Raw genomic sequence first — 20,114 nt, forward strand, 5'->3', positions numbered from 1 at the left:
CTTCAACTGAATAAGATTCAGTTCTAAAGACAGGGATTTTCCATCTTCTTTGCCTATTCTTACTGGTAAGTGTGTTCTTTGTGTGATAATCTGAGAGGGAGGAAGCAAGGCCCTGGTGCATTTGAAGTACAATGGAATGCAAAGTTGTTTATAATACCTAAAAATTAAATATACAGCTGGAAAAGTGACAGGACGCGCAGTCAGGCATTGGCCAGCACTGCAATACTGGGATTAGCAATGTGCTCAAGCTGTTAAATCCAGACCTGGATTTCAAACATCCCACAGTTCCTGGGCTTTTGGATTCAAGGGTTTGGTTTGACCTATTATAAATATAGTGACCATTTGGAAAATACAGATCTAGATCTGGGTTTGGATTCTGAACACCTAGAAGAGGATGCTCAAATTCAGGGTTTCTGTTCTGGCCCACGTCTAGTCTGTATGGAATGAGACATGTGGTGCTGATTGCCAAGGTTGCAAGGTATGGGAGCAACAGCAGCCAAGCAATGGAGAATGAGGATGGGATTATCAGTGCCTTTGCTTGGAGCTACTATTGCTAGGGCGACCAGACAGCAAGTGTGAAAAATCAGGACAGTGGGTGGGGGGAAATAGGAACCTATATAAGAAAAAGACCCAAAAATCGGGACTGTCCATATAAAATTGGGACATCTGGTCACACTAGCTATTGCATCTTATCCAGTGTGCAGCAGGGCAAAGATAAATAGGCGGTGGAGGAAGAGAACAAAGAGCAGTTAGAGAAGGCAAGAGCCTATGCTCCTCTTTTGTTGTCCTAGACAAGAGACAGAGTGTATAGTACATGCTGTTCTGTGCCTTTCCCCTTGGATCTCCTAGGTCACTGCACAGTAAGTGTTTCCTCTCTGTATTCTAAATTCCAAACGAGCTGACTGCTTATTCTTATTGTAAGTGACACAGTGTGAATACATTGTCATATTACCAATGAGAAATAGATATGTCAGGCTCAGTGACATATGGAAAAATAAGTAGTTACACTGTAGTTGTTAGACTTTGTGATCCTGACAGATGTCACTCTGATGGACTACTCAGTGACCTCTTCATTATATGCAGTTGATTTTTATTCTTTACTTCACAAAGCAGGTACGAGCAGTCAGAAAAAGGCAGCCCTCAGGACCAGCAAGGAAACGGGGTCTTTTTTCAGCAGAAGAGCAGCTGCTCAAGGGTGTTTCTAGGATAAGATCTGTATACAGTTGAGCTTGGTTGAAAATCAGGCATTCAGATCAGGGTGTCATCTGCTATCACCTTGCGACTGATGAAAGGAAGCAAATGGCAAGAATCTATAACAGAATAATGGATCGAGTGGTCAATGCTGAAGTGGTGAAGTTTGGAGTGTGCTACTGTGAAATTAATGGCTGATTAGAAAGTGGCATGTGCACTACACATGAGAATATGTTCAGAAGAGATTTAGAGGCTAACAGGCAAAATCATATTTCTGTGATCAGTGGGGAATTATTTTTTTTCAGAGCATAAATGAATGAAAGAAAATATATGTGCCCCTATCAAAATGGTAATCATAATCTTAGTAATGAAATGTCCTTTTTGTTTCTTGTAAAGGAAAAAAATTAGCACATTATCTGTTTGCAGTGTGGAGTTATGTCATTTTTTAGAGCCTGTGTGGATATGTGTATTTCGGTGGACTCTGAATTTGCTCAAGATTTTAGATAGCTAGATATATAGAAATACATACGTATTGTTCATCTCCTATCTTGTCTCAGACTTTAATGTACACCCTGTGCTATTGCCTTTTGGTTTTTGTGGGTATGGTTACACTAGGGAAAATGGCGTCCTTTACAACATGACAGCTGAGAGAGCCTAGGATTTACGTTGATGAGCTAAACTGAGGTAAAACTACAACTTGCCCTGACTGCAATAAGATTTTACAATCTGTTAGTGATCATTGTAAGAGTACATCTTTTTTCCCAGTTTAGATAAGATTTGTAGCTTTATTTGTGTCTTTCAGATTTCCTAGGATTATTTATCTTCTTCAGTGATAACACAAACTGTGATGATACCTAATTTTGGCCCTTATGTATTTCATACACGTTCACTTTCACTATACTGATATTTTGGTCAAATCTGTTATTTTGTTCCAAATATTTCAAACCAGACTATAGTTGCTTACTAATTTAATGAGCCAAAAAAAATGGTGATGCATTCTCTTTTCTAGGCTTCCCAGTGCAACCTGTCTACTCTGTCTTGTTTAGGCTCCTTAGTACAAAATTTTCAAAAGCAGCAAAATGGTTTAGGAGCCTAAATCCCATTTTCAAGAATGACTTAGACACTTTGACTCACAATGAGACTTAGGTTCCTGTGAGACTTCAGGTCCAAAGGTCCGAGTTTTTAAGGGTATTTAGGCATTGCTTCACTCAGCATTGCAAGTGTTGCAATGCCCTAAGTCCCATTTTCAAAATTGACCTTGGCACTTAGGAGTCTCCTTGAAAGTCAGTGGGACTTAGGTTCCTAAGTACTGAAGTCACTTTTGAAAATGAGATCAACATTTAGGAACTTGAGTGTCATTGTGAGTCAAAAGTACTTCAAGAATTAGGAGCCTAAGTCCCATTGACTATCAAAGAGTCTCTTAAGTGTCAAGTTTGTTTTGCGGTGCTGGAGCCATGTTGTTTCCAGTATATTAGAGATTATCTCACCCACCTTCTCTCTCTCCTAAGTGTCAAGGTCACTTTTGAAAATGGGACCTTGTCATCTATATCAATTAGACCTGGTAACGCTGAGTTGAACAACACCAAAATACCTTTAAAAATCTGGCCCTTAGGTGCCTATGTCTCTTTGAAAATAGGACTTTGATTCTGCACTTTTGAAAATTTTACACATAGGCTCTTTGAGTCAGGGACAGTCTTTATTTTGTGTCTTGTACAGCTTGAACACATAGTCAATATATTTCTCAGGTCTGCTGTGTTGGCTAACATGTAAAATACAGTAAGTGAATTTAACATACGCCAGCAATAAGAACTGTGAAAACTGTAGTGACCTAGAATTACAACCAATTGGTTTTCTCTGGTGTGATGCTATTATATGTGTACTGTATTAGCTAGATATCAGCTAGGGGAGCATGCAATAATTTACGGTTCTGCCATTTTCTTGAATTGGCTGTTTATTTTTTCTGTGAGAATTCAGAAAATATTTAGCAACAAAGACCTCAGTAACTTTAGGTTTATGAAGGTATCATGCTTGGTTAAATTTGGAACATTTAGTTGTGCCCAGTAAACGCTTTATGGCTGGATTAATGAGTAACCTCCACTTTAATTAGTCAATTGCTGGTCTCCCACAGCGTTATTTTCTTCTTTTCCCCCTATAAAAACTCTTCCCATCTTTACTTGGTCACTTACAGCCTCAAAATGCCAGTAGCCCTAGGCGAGGTGCTTTTATTCATGATTGGGATAGTTTGTCTTAGAGAAGGAAACTCCGTGCCACTGCGTCTACAAAAAGGTAGGATCAAAATTTAATCATTTTCTAAAGGCAAAAGCCCAGCTTCTCAGATTGTTTTACACCATCTAGCTCCATGGAAGTAAAGGAGTTACACTAATTTATACCAGTTGAGAATCTGACCCTAGGTCATGTCTGTCCACAGCAGAGGTTTTCAAACTGTTGGGTGTGCCCCCTAAAGGGACACAGAGGGACATTAGGGTGACAAGCGGCAACGCCAGGTGGCTTGGGCTTCAGCTCAGGCTTCAGCCCGGCGTGGCAGGGCTCGGAGAGGGAACGCCACCTCCACCCTGTGACTAATCTCTTTTTGTGTGGTTGAGGGGGGAACGCAACCAAAAATTGTAACTCAAAGTGGGGGGCTCAGCTCAAAAAGTTTGAAAACCGCTGGTCTACAGTATGAGGTTTAATCCACTCCTTTTGATGTGTAACTGCATGTCTATGCGTGGATACATGAGAATAAAAGTTTTTTTTTCAATTTAGCTTAATTCTTCCTTTAACAAGCTGAACTAAATCAAAATAAGACCTTCACAGGTTTGCACCAAAATAACAAAAGCTGTGGATTAAAACCGATGTCGTTATTTTGATGTCAATTGTATGTTACCAACCCAAAGTCTTTATTTCAGTTGAAATGAAATGACTTGGACTAGCTCCTCTTTTAAATTGTCTTGTATTTTAAAATCCCAGAGTGTAGTCCATTTGGACCAATTTTGAAAAAAAAAAATCCTGAATATTCCTAATTATTTCATTTATGTAGATTATTTGTTTCACTTTTTATATGGGTGTCAAGACACAAGCCACTGTTGGAAATGTCTCTCCAGCCACACCGGGTAGAAATATAATGACTAATCTGGATTGTTTTCACAACTGTGTCCAATTTAATCACACTTCATGATTTTTTAATTGCTGTTTGGTTTAGGAATATGGCAATCATTATTAGAAGTGTTAACAGTCATGTTGTGGATTTCCATCAGTCTCTTATTGTATAATGCAAAAATATGCCTGGGTCTGATTTCAATTACAGTCTGAGAATCCAGAGAAACTCCAGTGCAGTAAATCCATCTGAGATCAGAATCAGGCCAATTGTATTTTTTTGTGATCTCAACTTCACTTGTGCAAAAGGGTAAATTAAATTTCAGGCTTGACTCACTGAGGTAGCAATATAATTGTTGTTTTGTAAAATGTGTGTGTGTGTGTGTGTGTGTGTGTGTGTAGACAAAATATTCTGATAGCAATGGGATTAAGATTTATTGGTGGCGGAGTGCCAAAGCTTGTAGCAAACCATCCAGTTCTGGCAGATGCTTGCAAAGCTGAACTAGTGAAAAGGGAAATTTTGGAGTTACATTGCTCAAACCCAGCAAATTACCCATAGTTCCACTGTTGTTGTTTTATTTTAATGTTTTCATGCACATTGAAGTCAAAAGTGTCTCTGGAGCATTTTATTACAAACACAGCCAGCTACTCTTGGTATCCTAAATAATGGCACACTTTATTACTGCAGCATTCTGCCACACAAGTGTTTGCATTGCAGAAATAGGTGAGAGAACCCTATATACATGGTCTGTTAAGTGCTTTGGAGACTTTTTTGACTTCACTGAAGTTTTTCACACAGTTTCAAATAGAAAAGCAAAAATGGGAATTATGGGTAATATGCTGGGTTTGGAAAATGCTTCAAAACAATGCCCTTTTCATTAATACAGATTGCAAGTAATTACTGAAGTTGGAAGGATTGCATTTAGCTTTGCTATAAACTCAGTATTATTGCTGTAAATGTTTTTCTGTACCACACATTTAAAAAATATAAATATATCTCTGCCTCAGAGAGCTGAGCTGAGTAGCACTGGTATTGACTTCAGTGGGAGCAGAGTTAGTTAGGCCAGTGCTGAATGCTTTTGAAAAGTCCACCCATCAATTGTTGATTATCAAAGCCTATGTAGTGGGTAGGTCAACCCCATTTGTCCAAAATGTTTTGAAGGATGCGAAAAAGTTTGGCTAAATACATGGTCCAATAATTGAGGGGTGTTAGTGGAACAGTGATTCATTCCCAAAATTTGTATAAAAGGGAATTTCAGTTTAAAGGGGGTTTAAGTGTTCCTAAATATATTTTTCCTTGTTTGCCTCCTAATATTTGTTCATGGTAGAAAAAAAGTCATATTAGTAAAAATAAAACATGAGAACACCCAAATGGAGAGCTCCTGAAGTATGTAAACAGTTGCTCTTGGCTGGTCTAAAACAGATTCTCTACATTAGTGATTGCCTTCAGATCTCAGAACATATAGCAGTGGAGTGAGTCACTGGTCTGTTGCATGAAGCACTTAGAGGTAGAGCTGGTTTTACATGAGGGGGCACACACCTGTCAGGGATGCACTAGGTTTACATGGTCCTGCTTCAGCACAGGGGTGGCTGAACTAGATGACTTCTCGGGGTCCCTTCCAGCCCCACATTTCTATGATTCTGTAAGCTATGACACCAATTGCAGGTTAAACCAATTCTGTCAGACTTTTGCTCCACTGCTTCCCTCCATTAATTAGCTAATAAAGTGCACTTTGCTGGTGGCAAATACAAGAATGCAAGACAAATACTGAGACCCTAGTCCTGCGGCCTGAGCTGCACTCCTGCATTTCAGCAGAGTCCCACTGAAGTCAATAAGGCTCTGGACAGGTGAAGTATTCCACCAGTATGAAACTGATTGCAGGATCAGGCTTGAAGATGGGTTCACTTTGTCTCACGGGGTGTAGAAATGGGTCCCCATCTTCTTTCTATCATGAAGACCCCATAAAATGCTTATAATCTGAAAAACAGGGAGTGCAGCTATTGGAGGAAAAGATGGGAAAGCCTAAAAATGGCTTCATAGTGTAAAAAAAAATACAGATCCGCCCTCCCCTCCCAAAGTGAAGGAAGCTGATGACACTACTCAGGAACACAGAGCAGAGCAAACAGACATCTCACAATATCAGTGTCCCATGACATATTAGAACATATCAAAACTGTTCCCTGGATTTGTGAGTGCTTCAATGCAGGGCTGGAGAAATGCAGCACTGGAGCAGCTTTTATCACCTTGAAAGCTGAAGTTTCTTTCTGACTGTGCAGGTACAAAAAATGGAGAACCTGAGGTCTGGTCTACACTAGGACATTAGGGGGAAAATCCACACTCCTAAGCGATGCAGTTAAACCGATCTAACTCCTGGTGTAGAGAGCACTAGGTCAACAGGAGAATTCTCCCATAAACCTAGGTACCACTTCTAGGAGAGGTGGGTTACCTACACCGACAGGAGAGCCTCTCCTGTCGGCATAGGTAGCGACTTCACTGAAGCGCTACAGTGGTGCAGCTGCAGTATTTTAGATCCAGAATAAAAAGGCAATGAGGAAACACAGAATTATTCCTGATCCTATAGAGACCAAGCACATTAATGAGTGTTCAGTGAGAGTTGATTGTATGAGAGGACTACAGGATTGGGCCCTTATATGTCTCCTACTTGATTCTACCTCTGAATGTCTGCATGCTTGTTGGTGTTGAAATCTTTGATGCTAGAGAGTCAAGAACAGAATGATGCACACAAGCTCATTTTCTTTCTTTCTTTTCTTTTGTTTGATTTGGTTTTGGTACTGTTCAGATTCTAGGTGTGGACAGAAGCCACATGAAATGAAGCCATGGAATAATTTCAACCACCTCACTCGCATTGTTGGTGGGAACCAGGTGAAACAAGGCTCGCATCCATGGCAGGTTAGCACAAGGGAATGCGGTTTTATCCTGTGCCACTTAGGGAACAAAGGCCCAACTTTTCATAGATGTAACAAAAGCAGCAAGGCAGGGGTACTTTGTGCTCATTGGCACATCTGGTGCTCTATTGTTGAGTTCCATGCTGCTGCTTTTAGCAAGAGCAGTGAAGCAGACAGAAGGCAGGAATAATTTCCACTCTCTCCAAGTTCCTAGAAACTTTTGTTATGTTTATTATTGGGTCTTAAAGGGAGTCTGTAGCTGGTCTGTTATAAATAGGGATGGGTGAATTTGTTTGGAAAGTAAAAGAACCATCACATACCACCGGAGAACATAGTGATTGGGAAGAGGGTGGTGCCTTGTACTGTTTGGTGGTCTGAGACCGCAAACTCATTTCACACAGGACACCAAACAGCTGTGAAGGCTTCTGGCAACCTGTCTGAATTAGGATCAGTAATATATAGTCTAAACAACCCAGTCCCCTGCTGAATATGTCCGTCTTTTACCTGTGTGAAATATATATAATTTGTACTCATGTCACAAAATTGTTTGGAGATAAAACTAGACACCTACTGGGGCTCAATGGGAGTTCTAAGAGCTGAGGACACCAAACCCCACCCAAATGCCAAGAAGTATTGTTGAATTTTCTTAAGCAGTGTTAACTGTAATATGCTGAAAGCTTTGAGAATGCTCTCTCTCAGATGTACAGATTTTTACATGACAGGCATTCTTTATGATGCAGGTTTCCTTGAAACGATGGCAAAGGCATTTCTGTGGAGGCACCATTGTTTCTGCTCAATGGGTGGTCACGGCAGCTCACTGTGTTTTAGACAGGTATGGATGAGAAATTTCACTACAGGGCTGCAAGTGAAGAAAAGTATTGCTAGTAAAAGTGCTTGCGCTATGGCATTTGTTTGTGGAAATTGTTTACAGACCCCAATAACCTTTCCATCTGAAAAATACTGGTTGCAAATTGAATTTTTATTGGGCGGGTGGGGTGTGTGAGTGTGTGGGGAAAAGACCTCATAAAAGTTCACAAGCAATTTAAAAGAGGAAAATAGACCCAAAGAGTAGTAAGGAGCAGCTATGTTGTTCAGGGGTGGGAATGTACATCCAGTAATACCAATGGAGTGTAATACTTCTGTAAAGGTTACTTAGAAGCAGCAAGACACTAAGGGCTCAATCCTGCCTCATTGCATGCCACAAACTTCCAGTGAAATAACCGGGAATTTTGAAATGCAGGATCAGGCTCTTCAAAAGAAACAGACCTTAACAAAAACTGGAATCTTGCTGGATGAAAGATGTCACCACTCCACCTAACACGCAGCGCTTAGATATGTGTATTGTGAAATCAAGGATGAGGTTATTTAACAAAGCACTTCGGGTAGTACCAAAGAGAAGTATTGGAAACAAATGGTTATATAAAATAACACACATTCTAGAGCCTACATATAATTATGTCTTGTAGAGTATTGAGCACCCAAAATCCTTGCAGCACTTTACAGCCCAGCTTGGCTGTGGCCTTCTCTGAGACAAGCACGCTGTCAGCTTGTCTCCTAGGTGACAGACCTAGTATGTTCCTTTGCACTCCAAGATATACCAGAACAACCCTTAGTCTTTTATTCATAAGTAGGGAATTCCACTGCTGTTTGTTTCCTCTCTTGTTGATTTTTGCAGTCTTAGGGTATGTCTATACTGCCCTTGTTACAGCGTGGCCGTGGCAGCGCTGTGACATGGGCAGTGTAGTCACGCTTTATTGCTGGGTCAGAGCTCTCCTGGCGATTAAAAAATAACCACCCCGAGCAAGGGGTGGTAGCTTTATTGCCGGGAGCCATGCTCCCGGTGATAAAGCGCTGTCTATACTGGCGCTTTTCAACGCTAAAACTTTTGTCGCTCAGGGGGGTGTTTTTTCACAGCCTTACTTAGCTCTTAGCTGAGAATGCAAATAGGCATACATTGTGAGGCATACAATACACACTACCCAAATGGCCAAACAGGGAGATAAATGTCTGTTACCTCAGAAATGTTCCTTTCAGGCAGGAGGTATGTCACCTCCTGGTGACCTGCCTCCAAGACCTTAAGAACATAATTTTCAGTATAAATACATAACTCCTTAATTATCTATCCATACATGTCACGATGATTATGAGCTACTGGCTCTCGGTAGAGACCTTACATACTACCTTTCAGTGAACTATTATGAATCTATCCAAATCAAGGGATCCCTGTAAAAATGTATATGCTCCCTGTGTCCTCTGCCAGTTGGCATCAAGGGGCCCCTGGGTCACACCTGGTAATTAAAGATCCCACAGCAGGGAGCGGAGCTGAGGGGAGAGGTAGGAGCTGAATTAGCCTCAGTTTCTGTCCCTTGGCTTGAGCCCTATGAAGTAGCACTTTCATTAAGAAATCAGAAAGCTAACGATGCTTATCAATGTATAACAGTTACTTTTAAAAATTTAGGAATGACTCGTATTACTGAGCAGATTCATCAAAGGGATGGGGGTTCAGTTTTGAACGTTAATAAGAAAATGCCTTGTCTGGTTACTACCTGTAAATAATTTTAACAAATTAGGCTGGGATTTTCAGAGGCATCTAAGGGAGTTAGGTGCTAACTTTCCACAGAATTGGCACCTAACTCCTTTAGGCACCTTTGTACATCCCAGCATAAGGAGATGAAAACTGAATTTCTCTATAGAAAACCAGCACTTCCTAACTACTGAAGTATGCAGTAGTTTTGTGTAATTACTGTACTGCATTGCTAATTTCATTGAGATCTAGGATGGAATCCACTTCTATGCAGAGAGCCAGCACTGGGATGATATACCACTTAATGGCATTTATGTCCTCACAATAGAGTCCAAAATGGGAATTAAATAGTGTGTAGGCAGTGCTTTCCTCTGCACAGCGGTGAATTTCACCCTTACTATTAGGACACAGCACTGGGAATATTGTGATCTGGGTTCTAGTCCTGATTCTGCCACTGACTCACTGGATGATCTTGGGGAAGTCACAGGTTAATTTCTCTGTGCCTTAGTTTTCCCATCTGAAAAAAAATCATGATCTAATGTTGAGAGCACAGGGCTAGGAATAAGGAAGTTCCTGGGTCTGCCACTGACTTGCTGTTTTGCTTGAGCAAGTCACTACTGTGTGCCTCAGTTTCCCCATCTTTGCTTACTTCACATGGGTGTTGTGAGGATAATCTATTAATGTTTGTAAAGTGCTTTAAGATCTGTGGATGGGAAGTGCTACATAATGGCAGTCCTTATCAAAGTTGTATGTTATAAAGACTGAGGGGATGTCTACATTGCAATTGGAGGTGTGACTGCAGCATGTGTAGACATAGCTGGATTAAAGCTAGCTCAGGTATTTTCAATACCAACAGCAGTCAATCTGCAACAGCACGGGCCTCAGCCTGGGCTGTACAAGCCCACTCAGGATGCTGGGTATTTACTCAGACAGCTAGCCCATGCTGAAGTCCATGCTTTACTGCTACCTAAAGTAAAGCTAGCTTGGAAGTGTGCACATGCTGCAATCACACCTCTGATTGCAGTACAGACATACCTAAGAATGCCTGTATTTTTCATTGTCATATTTTTCTACTTTTACTCTTTAAACGTTTACTTTCTACCCTACAGACACTTACGCGATTACCTGAACATCACTGCCGGAGAACATGATTTAAGTCTCGTGGATGAAGGAGAGCAGACACTACCAGTTAAAGCCATCATTAAACACCCAAATTTCAACCCCAAAAGACCAATGAATTATGATATTGCCCTTGTGAAGCTGGATGGTGCTTTCAACTTTAGTAAGGCCACAATTCTATACAATAGTTTGCAATTATAAGTATCAAGCTCACAGACCTCTCTGTTAAACATTCTTGTTAAAACATAACTCCTAAGAAGAAATAGTTTATGCATAATTTTAAATGCATTTCTTCACAGAAACAATAATTGTACCATAATATATGCAGCATAATGGAGACAGAGAAAAAAAGAACACATCAATGTGCATGGCCTTTGTGTTTTGGAGAAAGAGTAATTAAAGGTCTGGAGGCAAGTCAGAAAAATAACTGAGTTGAATAGACTTATTAACATGGAGCAGAACCTTGAAGAATAGGGTATTACTCATTGGGAGTACAGGTGTTAGAATTTGGCCCTAAGTATTTAACTGAAATGCTTGTGTTGAAAAGAAATTATGTTTGTGTGTCCACAGAGTGGCACTCCCAGTGTGTTCCAGCACGGCCAGATTAAGGCAATTCAGGACTCTAGACAGTGGTGCTGGAACAATTTGTATAGAGGGGGTGCTGAAACTGTAAACCCTGTATATAATGGAAACCATGTCAAGCCGGGGGTGCGGTAGCACCCCTAATTCCAGCATCTATGGCCCTAGACATAACATGGGCCATTTCTATGGCCCTGCTACCATGTCATCACCCCACTAACCACTTTCAGTAGAGGTGATTGGCGTTCCCCTCTCCTTCCCATAGAGGCAGAGGAAGGACATGGAGTTCTTTGTAACCCCAGTAGTGACAGCCTGGACCCACCTCCATTTGGGAGTAGGATACAGAGGCAGGGACAGCAACTTGCATTCATTCTTTCAGTACTTACTCCAGCAGTCAGGGTTGGCGAGCTGGGCCCACTGCACTCTCTCATCTTACACAGGGATGTCTCCTGGAGTAGTGTGTCTTGGTTTTAACACCACATTGAAATGCATGAGCCAGTTCTCTCTCTGATCTATTGTTTCAGGTTCTCTGTAGACTCAGGCACGCGCAGGGCTGGCTCCAGGCACCAGCTTGTCAAGCAAGTGCTTGGGGCAGCCGCTCCGGAGAGGGGCGACACGTGCAGGTATTCGGTGGCAATTCGGCGGACGGTTCCTCACTCCGCCTGGGAGCGAAGGACCTCCCACCGAATTGCCACCGCAGATCGCGATCGCGGCTTTTTTTTTTTTGTGGCTGCTTGGGACGGCCAAAACCCTGGAGCCGGCTCTGGGCATGCATTACTGTGTTGTTTACACTTGGTTCACAATTGCATGGTTTCCTTTGCAACCATGAGGACCAGATTATTTTTTTAATAGGAAAATTTAGATTATTATAGACGGATAATTTGAGGATCTGAGGGCCTGGGTCTATAATACCTATGATTTAATCTGGTCTAACAAATGGCAACACAATGAACCAATGAATTCTCAAGTTAAAAGAATACATTCATCCAATAAAGCACCAGGAAAGAAGGTAACCTCCTCAGAGCTGCTTTGAATAACAGGCATTGGTTATCATACTCTGAGGGCATGAATGAATTTCCAGCAGCTTGTAACAGGTGTCTTTTTCAGATTAACCCTCTGATAGATGTCACAATAAACTACAGTGCTGTTTTATTTAAAGGATTAGTTGAGAAGTAAAACAAAGTTTATGTTCTTAAGCTCTTCTTTCAAATGTTTAATAAGAAATTCCATGTATATTCATGGTAGGTTCATCAGTTTTGCCAGCCTGCCTTCCTGATGTGGGTGAAAAGTTTGATCCAGGAGATGTTTGTACCACTTGTGGTTGGGGCCGTCTAAAAGAGAGTAAGCCACTGAAGTAACTTTTTAATTTTCTTAGTACTGCTTAAAAGCTCCTTTATTTTCTTTTCTATTTAGATGTTTAGCGGTTTGTGCAGCCCATCAGATCTACAGACCAGACAAATGGTGTAGTGTGTGTGTGTGAGAGAGAGAGAGAGAGAGAGAGTTCCTTTAACTGGGATTCTAATGCAAAGCCTTATACATTTTTCTGACTCTTCAGTTTTGTAACATATTAGGTTGGGTCAGCTTGTATCTGAAAGTCAGAACACAGCCAATTTAGGCATCTAGGCCACAAGTGGGCCAGGAAGAAAACAGCAGCTATGAATCAGAATTGGAACCTCAAAACAGGGCTTAAGTGGTACAATGGCTTTATGTGGCCCCTCTACACTGTGCACAAGAGTAAATTTCACCCTGAATGTATTACAGAAATCTGTAGTTTGCCAAAGGAGGTTATGGAAGCCGGTGGTATAAACTCGAGTCCTACTACATATCCAAGTAGTTTATTTTGAACATTTGGACTTTTCTTTTAGTTCAACTGTCTGAGGGTGAAAAGAAGAACAGGAGGACTTGTGGCACCTTAGAGACTAACAAATTTATTAGAGCATAAGCTTTCGTGGACTACAGCCCACTTCTTCGGATGCATATAGAATGGAACATATATTGAGGAGATATATATACACACATACAGAGAGCATCCGAAGAAGTGGGCTGTAGTCCACGAAAGCTTATGCTCTAATAAATTTGTTAGTCTCTAAGGTGCCACAAGTCCTCCTGTTCTTCTTTTTGCGGATACAGACTAACACGGCTGCTACTCTGAAACTTGTCTGAGGGTGGAATAGTTTTGCTTTTTCTGTAAAGGTGGACTGAGTTTCTTTCTAAATGCATCAATAAGGGTTTTATAACAAACTTAAAATACATCTGTGGTATATATGAAAATCTTGACATCAGGAGTTGTATTTCATAGTTACAAAAATGATCCAATTTCATAGGGTGAAAAGGTCTGGGGGAGGTTTTGCATGAAAACAGGACTTTTTGGGGGGAAAACAAGCTAATTTTTGTTTTAAGTGGTCTCTCTTTAATGAAAACATGTTTTCTAAGGCTCCTATCCTGCAATGGCCTCTGCATGGGCAGATCCCAGTGCCTGCACAGATGTCACTACTGGATAGGGGCCTACATTTTCAAATCAAGACAGTTGAAATTTTATGCAGCCAAAGATCCATATTTGAATTGAAATATATACACCCACATAAAACTTCACACATTCATATACACAATGGCTGTTTCTCAAAATACAACGTTTAGAAGATGAAACTTCACCAAAAAAAACAAACAAAAACTATCATTATCCACTGAACTTTCAGTTTACCTTTCAGTATGTCTAGCAAACTAGTTTCCTTATTTTTTTCTTTAATCTTCTTTTTTAGATGGAATCCTCCCTCAGGTCTTGCATGAAGTAGATTTGCCAATCATAGGCCACAAGGAATGTTCTAGAGCTTTGTCAACCTTACGGAATCCGATCCGAGGAGACACTTTAATGTGTGCTGGATTTCCAGATGGAGGAAAGGATGCATGCCAGGTTGGTGGAACAGATAGCCTTGCAGACCATGCTGTAACTCACATTTGTGTGTGTCTGTGTTTGAGTGAATAGACATACTCTATAATACGATAGGCGGTGTAATCCATTTGATATTTTTAACTCTTCAAGGATGGCCAATATAATCCACTTATGACTTCACTCCATTTTATTCTCACATCCCTTGTGGTATGGGTTCCTCGAAATTACTTAGGGCTTGGAGAACCTTTCAGGTTAGCCTTTTGGAACATGTCCCAGTGCAATAACACTTCACTTCATAAGCATTAACTAATGAAGCCTCATAATACCCCAGGGAGGTAAGTAACAAAGTGGTGCTCTGACTATCAAGAAGAAAAAACTGAGATGTGGAAGTTAAATGACACAGAGGGGAGTCAGTGTCAGAACCAGAACCTAGAATTCAAGAGTTCCTCGCTTCAGTCCTGTGCTAAGGCCATAACTCAACCCACTCTGGCACTAAAAATGTGGACATGCATCGTGGAGGCAGGGAACATGTTTGTCTATCTGTTTTTTCCTCCCTCCCACAATGATCCTGACTAAATACAGCAAGCCCAGCTGTGGAGGCACAGTCTTATTTCCTTGGTTGTCTTAAAGGGACATGCCCTAAAATAGCAGGGGGATTACTCCTGTACAAAATACAGCTGGATTTTTTTCTGGAATCATCCAGTGGGAGTTCATACTTGCTTAGTCACATACTTGCTTTATATTAAGATGGGTTACCTTTATTATAGGGTGATTCTGGAGGCCCTCTTTTGTGTAGGCGTAAGCATGGTGCCTGGACTCTAGCTGGGGTGACCTCCTGGGGTATGGGATGTGCTCGGAGCTGGAATGATAACATGAGGAAAAAGTATGATCAGAGAGGATCGCCTGGGGTTTTCACAGATCTCCGTAAGGTGCTCTCCTGGATTCAAGAAAACGTCAATACTGGTAATAAAACCTCCACAAATACTTTAATAATATGTAGGAGTAATGACTTCCTGGTGTGTGCTTCATGGCTCCAAATTTTTCTTTTCTTTTTTAAGCTTTGCTTCATAGCAAATAACTATTATGGATTTCATTATATGTCTAGCTGGACAGCACTCCGATTGCTGATCGAATAGAAAGGTCATTGTTTAGAACTGTTGCAAATGGTGACTATTATATTATCATTTTATTTTATCTTTGCCCTGGACAACCATTGAGTTTCAAGGATTGAATTCAGTTAGTGTGTTAAAATGGAACTTTCATTCATTTACATTTTCATTCATTTACAGCAGAATATTGGTGATCTCTTGGGCCCAAACCTGCACTTCTTGAAGTCAATGGGAGCTTTTCCTGAGTGAGCTGTGCTGGGTCAGGCGTTGTAACTGTATGGAGACGTCCATACTCGCATGAGTTCTCCACCTCTCTCACATGTTCCCTCACTGTGCACACAGGATGAAATTCACTCTTTTGCAGAGGGTCAGCATGAAGATTATTCACCACTTCTAAATTAATGGGGATGATGACTTAAATGGTGCATAGGCTTTTTGCTGTCACTCTACACAAGGGTGAATTTTACTCAAAGAGCAGTTATAAGTTGAGCTAATATTTTCTTCAAATTTGGGCTATTTTCTTTAAATGGGATCAAGGATTGTGGGAGTATGAGTGGAGACAAATATGCAATAGCTGAGATTCACATGTACTGGCTGGAAAATGTTTTTTTCCACAGAATATTTAAACAAATTTAAAAAAAAAGTTTTTAGTGAAAATGTCACTGGAAAGTTTCAACTTCTGGTTGAAAAACTGAAATATAAAAACCTGAAATCAAATAAAAAAACAAACATTTTGTTTTCAGGGTTTTGGTTTCCAATGAAAAATTGAAATGTCTTGAGGAAAGCACCTGCTTTCCATGCAGATTTTCATTTAATTGAAATTCCAATTTTCCATCAAGAAAAGGTTTGAGTGGAAAACTTTTTATCAGCCCTATTCATATACTATTTTTCTTTATTACTTATTTTGGTTATTCTGCTTAAATTATTTGGAAATAACCTAGCTCAGCATAAAAAGGGGTGCTTTAGAAGCAGCCCATAAAATATCATAAATTCCATTTGCACCCACCTTACGGCCCCTTCACAATGTCAGATCAGTACAAGGGTCTTATAGTACAACTGAGTATCCAGAATGTCATTTTTATGACACTACCAGCCAGATTCTGCCCCCCAGGTTCTGCTAAGCAGTACCTTACTCCACAAGTAATCACATTCAACTTAATGGGACTACTCAGAATAGGATGCTACTCTACTTGATTAAGGACTTGTCTGCATATGAGTTATTCTGGAATAGCTATTCCAGAATAATTTAGTGTGTGGACACACTTTCTTATTCCAGAATGAGTGCCTTTTTCTGAACTAGCTTAATCCACTTGAAAATAGATTAAACTAAATGGATAAAAAGTGCTGTTATTCCAGAATAAGTGTGTCCACATATGGAGTTATTCTGGAATACCTATTTTAAAATTCAAACCCCCCATCTTATTCCAGAATTACTTTCATGTGCAGACAAGCCCAGGTGGCAGAGTCTGGCCCAGAGTTAGCAATTTCTGATTGAAAAAAGAAGTCTGATTGAAATTCACTGTAGTTTTTACAAACTTATTCATTCCGATAAAGGCAAAGTGTACAGAAGATTTGTCATGACTCTGAATGTGCTTCTCTAAAATCCCTTTTTTTCCTCCCCCAAATTAGATTTGAAAATGAAAAGTTCTGTAGGTGAGTTCTTTAAACTTCTACCTGTGTTAGAGATATTAAGGCAAATGATATAAAAATTCTATAATTGTTACATTAGCTATGATGGGGGAAAATACGTATTTATGGTCTGATCTTGTAAACAATTAAACTATGATTCAGCAAAGCATTTGAGCATGTGTTTAAAGTTTAAGTTCATGCTTATGTCTCTACTCAGGAAAGCACCTAAGAGTGTGCTTAAATATGGTTCACCTCAGAAAGGTTGATGGGATTCGGAAAAAAATCCTTTAGAGCACCTAATATAAGAAAATAAATGTTTTCATTCATTTTTATTTGCATTCCTTGTAAACAGATTTTTTTTACAGTGCAAATATTTAATCACAAATAATATAAAATGAAGACTGTACACTTTGTATTCTGTGTTGTAGTTGAAATCATCCAAAATATTTAAATACATTTAAATTGGTATTCTATTATTGTTTAACAGTGCAATTAAAACTGCAATTAATTGTGACTATTTTTTAAATCTTGCAATTAATTGCCATTATTTTTTAATTGTTTGACAGTCCTTACAATAAAAATGTTGCACTAATGCTCTTATAGTACAAATATAAAGGGATTTAGATTGTTGTTTTTTTTCTGGGCCTCACTGTGCATCAAAGCTTTGCTGTCTGTTCACATACCTGTGAATAAAGGGGTAAGCAGGAGGGAGACACAATACAAATCTAATCTTGTGACAAAAATGTATCTGAGAAATTTTAAAACTGTAATCTCGTAATCCTCCTTCCATGCTAGATGAGCTTTTGGGAGTAGCAGATGACTGTATGTCAAACCTGATTTTCTGTTGTTTCATTTCAAACCCCCACAATGCAGCATCATGTAGCACCCAGGATGGTAAACTCCCCAGCAATGAAGGTGAATTACGTTTCCCAGAAAGTCTCAAACATTTCTATCAAAACAACCAGTGAGTAGATGCAAGCATTCCTTTTTCAGAAGCTACATGCAATGATCTTGCAGCTGTAGTTTGTTGTTTGATTGCAGACAGGAACTCATCCAGTTTGTGTCATTGCAGGTTGTGTGTGTGGACTCTGCTGGTCCCAGAAGGAATGCATATACTACTTAATTTCTCCCACTTTGATGTGGAGTCAGACACGTTCTGTGACTATGATTCTTTGTCAGTGTATTCGAAAGATGACAGACTTGTTGGTGAGTTGTTTTTCAGTAATTCTATGAAATATTTTCATAGAGTCTTTCAATGAAATTTAAAGTTATAATAGAAACTGGATCCACTGGTTTCAGACTGTGTATGTGATGTCACTGATCACACTGAACTCATGCTTGCAAGTTGTATGTCATGTCTCCCTCTAGGAGCTTGGCCACTAGATGATAGCAGTTTACTACTTCCGCTAGCTAATGGAGTTACCCTTTAACCTCAAGTGGTAGAGGCTTGCCTGAGAGCAGCTCGGTCCACTGCAGCCCCATTGGGGTCCCTTCCTTCTGCTGCACTAGTGCAAGGTCCAGAGCAGTGGGACCTGAGCCTGACCACCGTCTGAGAAAGGGAGCTGAAATGTACCGAGCAGCAGTGTGATGTGCTTGCTGCTGTGAGCTCCTGGAGGCTGTGCTGCCTCAGTGTGTGCGCTTAGTGATCTGGCTTATGCTGCCCTGCTCACCCTGCGCTCTCACCCTGTCTTTCCAGAGTGCCGGGCAGCTGTCTGTCTGCTCGGTAATAGACAGAGCCCCTCCTGGCCTCAAGTGTGGCTACTGGAGTGTTCCTAGCCCTCTGCCAGGGCAGTGGCCATGCTGTATAGTCCCTTGTGCATTTACTGATATTTTTTGCATTGTAAATATTAAAGCGGGAGCTGCCTGGAGCCATTTTATAAATTCCAGAAAATAAAGCCTGTTAGCCTTTTGAAAAAAAGAAAGAAAGGTCCTTGCTTGAAAGCCTGCTGACAACTCATGCAGGAGTGAGTGGTATTACCCAGTTATTACAATTTATTGGGGGAAAGTGTTTGCAGGAGGAACTGGAGGTTCAGTGAAATGATAATGGGCCAGCACAGAGGATGTTAGTTTCTAGCTTTTGGGCTTTTTCTAGCTTTTACAGCTGTAAAAGCTTTTGGACTTCTGAAAAGCCCAAACTGAGGGGCTGTAAGAATTCTAGTTATATCTGTACATTTGATTTCTTTTATGACCAAATACTGTAGCTGAGGTTTTATTATTTTGATGTGTATACATTTTCTCAACTAACTTTACTATGTTTTTTTTAAAGATGATCGTTCTCTAATAATAAATATGTAATTTGCAGGGAGATTCTGTGGGGTTGACTCTCCACTACCCATTTTGGTCGGCTCCAATGGTATAAAGCTGAAATTTGTCTCTGATAACAAGGCATCTGGAACTGGATTTTCAATGGGGTACAGAGCTCTTTCACCAGATGCTCTTCCTGGTAAGTGCAGCTCCCTGGCCTTTTCTTGTCACACTCATTCTGCTGTGGCTCTGCATGGATCCCAGTACCTGCAGAGTGCTCTCTGAAGAGTTGGGAGAAGTATGTTACTGCAGTGGGCTGGCTCTCTTTTCCATGTGGGAGGGGGATGATCTGAGGGGAGAGGCTCCCCTCTGTGCATGGATCACAGTAATGGGCCAAATCATTCTCTCTCTCTTTTTCTGTAGTTCACTCGTGAGAGCGCTGCTTGGGAGCTGGTCAGGATTTGAAGTTAATGGATGGACAATTAATAGGAAAACACTTGATTCCCTTTGATTTTTTTCCCTATGTGTTTCTAGATTCTGGCTGCGGGTCCTTAGCTGTCCTCTTCGAAGGAGGAGTGATACAAAGTATGAACTATCCTGAACCCTACAACAATCTGGCAGACTGTCACTGGATTATTCATGCTCCAGAGAACCATGTAATCAAGGTACAATGCAGGAAGGTCTTACACCTTTCATTCTGTGCAGATAATTTGGAAAGAAATAAGTCATACACTAAGTGCTGGCAACGAAAGCTTACTTTAGTTGTACCTTCATTTCTTGTGTAGTGCTGCTGGGTCCAGTGCATGGCTGTTACATTCCACCCCAAAAG

At 40.5% G+C, this 20,114-nt stretch overlaps 1 protein-coding gene across 4 annotated transcripts in view; it reads left to right on the forward strand.

Moving 5' to 3' along the window:
* Positions 1-645: 645 nt before the first annotated feature.
* OVCH2 (ovochymase 2) overlaps positions 646-20,114 on the forward strand; it is a 29,106-nt gene continuing 9,637 nt past the window's right edge. Inside the window, exons 1-14 of one of the 4 annotated variants that reach the window (XM_065594904.1) lie at positions 943-1,113; positions 1,807-1,875; positions 3,380-3,477; positions 7,086-7,195; positions 7,932-8,023; positions 10,825-10,997; positions 12,659-12,754; positions 14,173-14,324; positions 15,071-15,266; positions 17,042-17,065; positions 17,915-18,005; positions 18,114-18,247; positions 19,344-19,484; positions 19,820-19,950. In XM_065594904.1, coding sequence (XP_065450976.1) covers positions 3,387-3,477; positions 7,086-7,195; positions 7,932-8,023; positions 10,825-10,997; positions 12,659-12,754; positions 14,173-14,324; positions 15,071-15,266; positions 17,042-17,065; positions 17,915-18,005; positions 18,114-18,247; positions 19,344-19,484; positions 19,820-19,950 — 1,431 coding nt within the window. In that variant the 5' untranslated portion in view covers positions 943-1,113; positions 1,807-1,875; positions 3,380-3,386. Of the gene's footprint in view, positions 861-914; positions 1,541-1,806; positions 1,876-3,379; positions 3,478-7,085; positions 7,196-7,931; positions 8,024-10,824; positions 10,998-12,658; positions 12,755-14,172; positions 14,325-15,070; positions 15,267-17,041; positions 17,066-17,914; positions 18,006-18,113; positions 18,248-19,343; positions 19,485-19,819; positions 19,951-20,114 lie in introns of those variants that run through there. The other 3 variants (XM_065594903.1, XM_065594906.1, XM_065594905.1) reach the window with 3 other exon arrangements.

Source organism: Chrysemys picta, chromosome 4, assembly GCF_011386835.1.
Source record: "Chrysemys picta bellii isolate R12L10 chromosome 4, ASM1138683v2, whole genome shotgun sequence".
NCBI classification, from domain to species: Eukaryota; Metazoa; Chordata; order Testudines; family Emydidae; genus Chrysemys; species Chrysemys picta.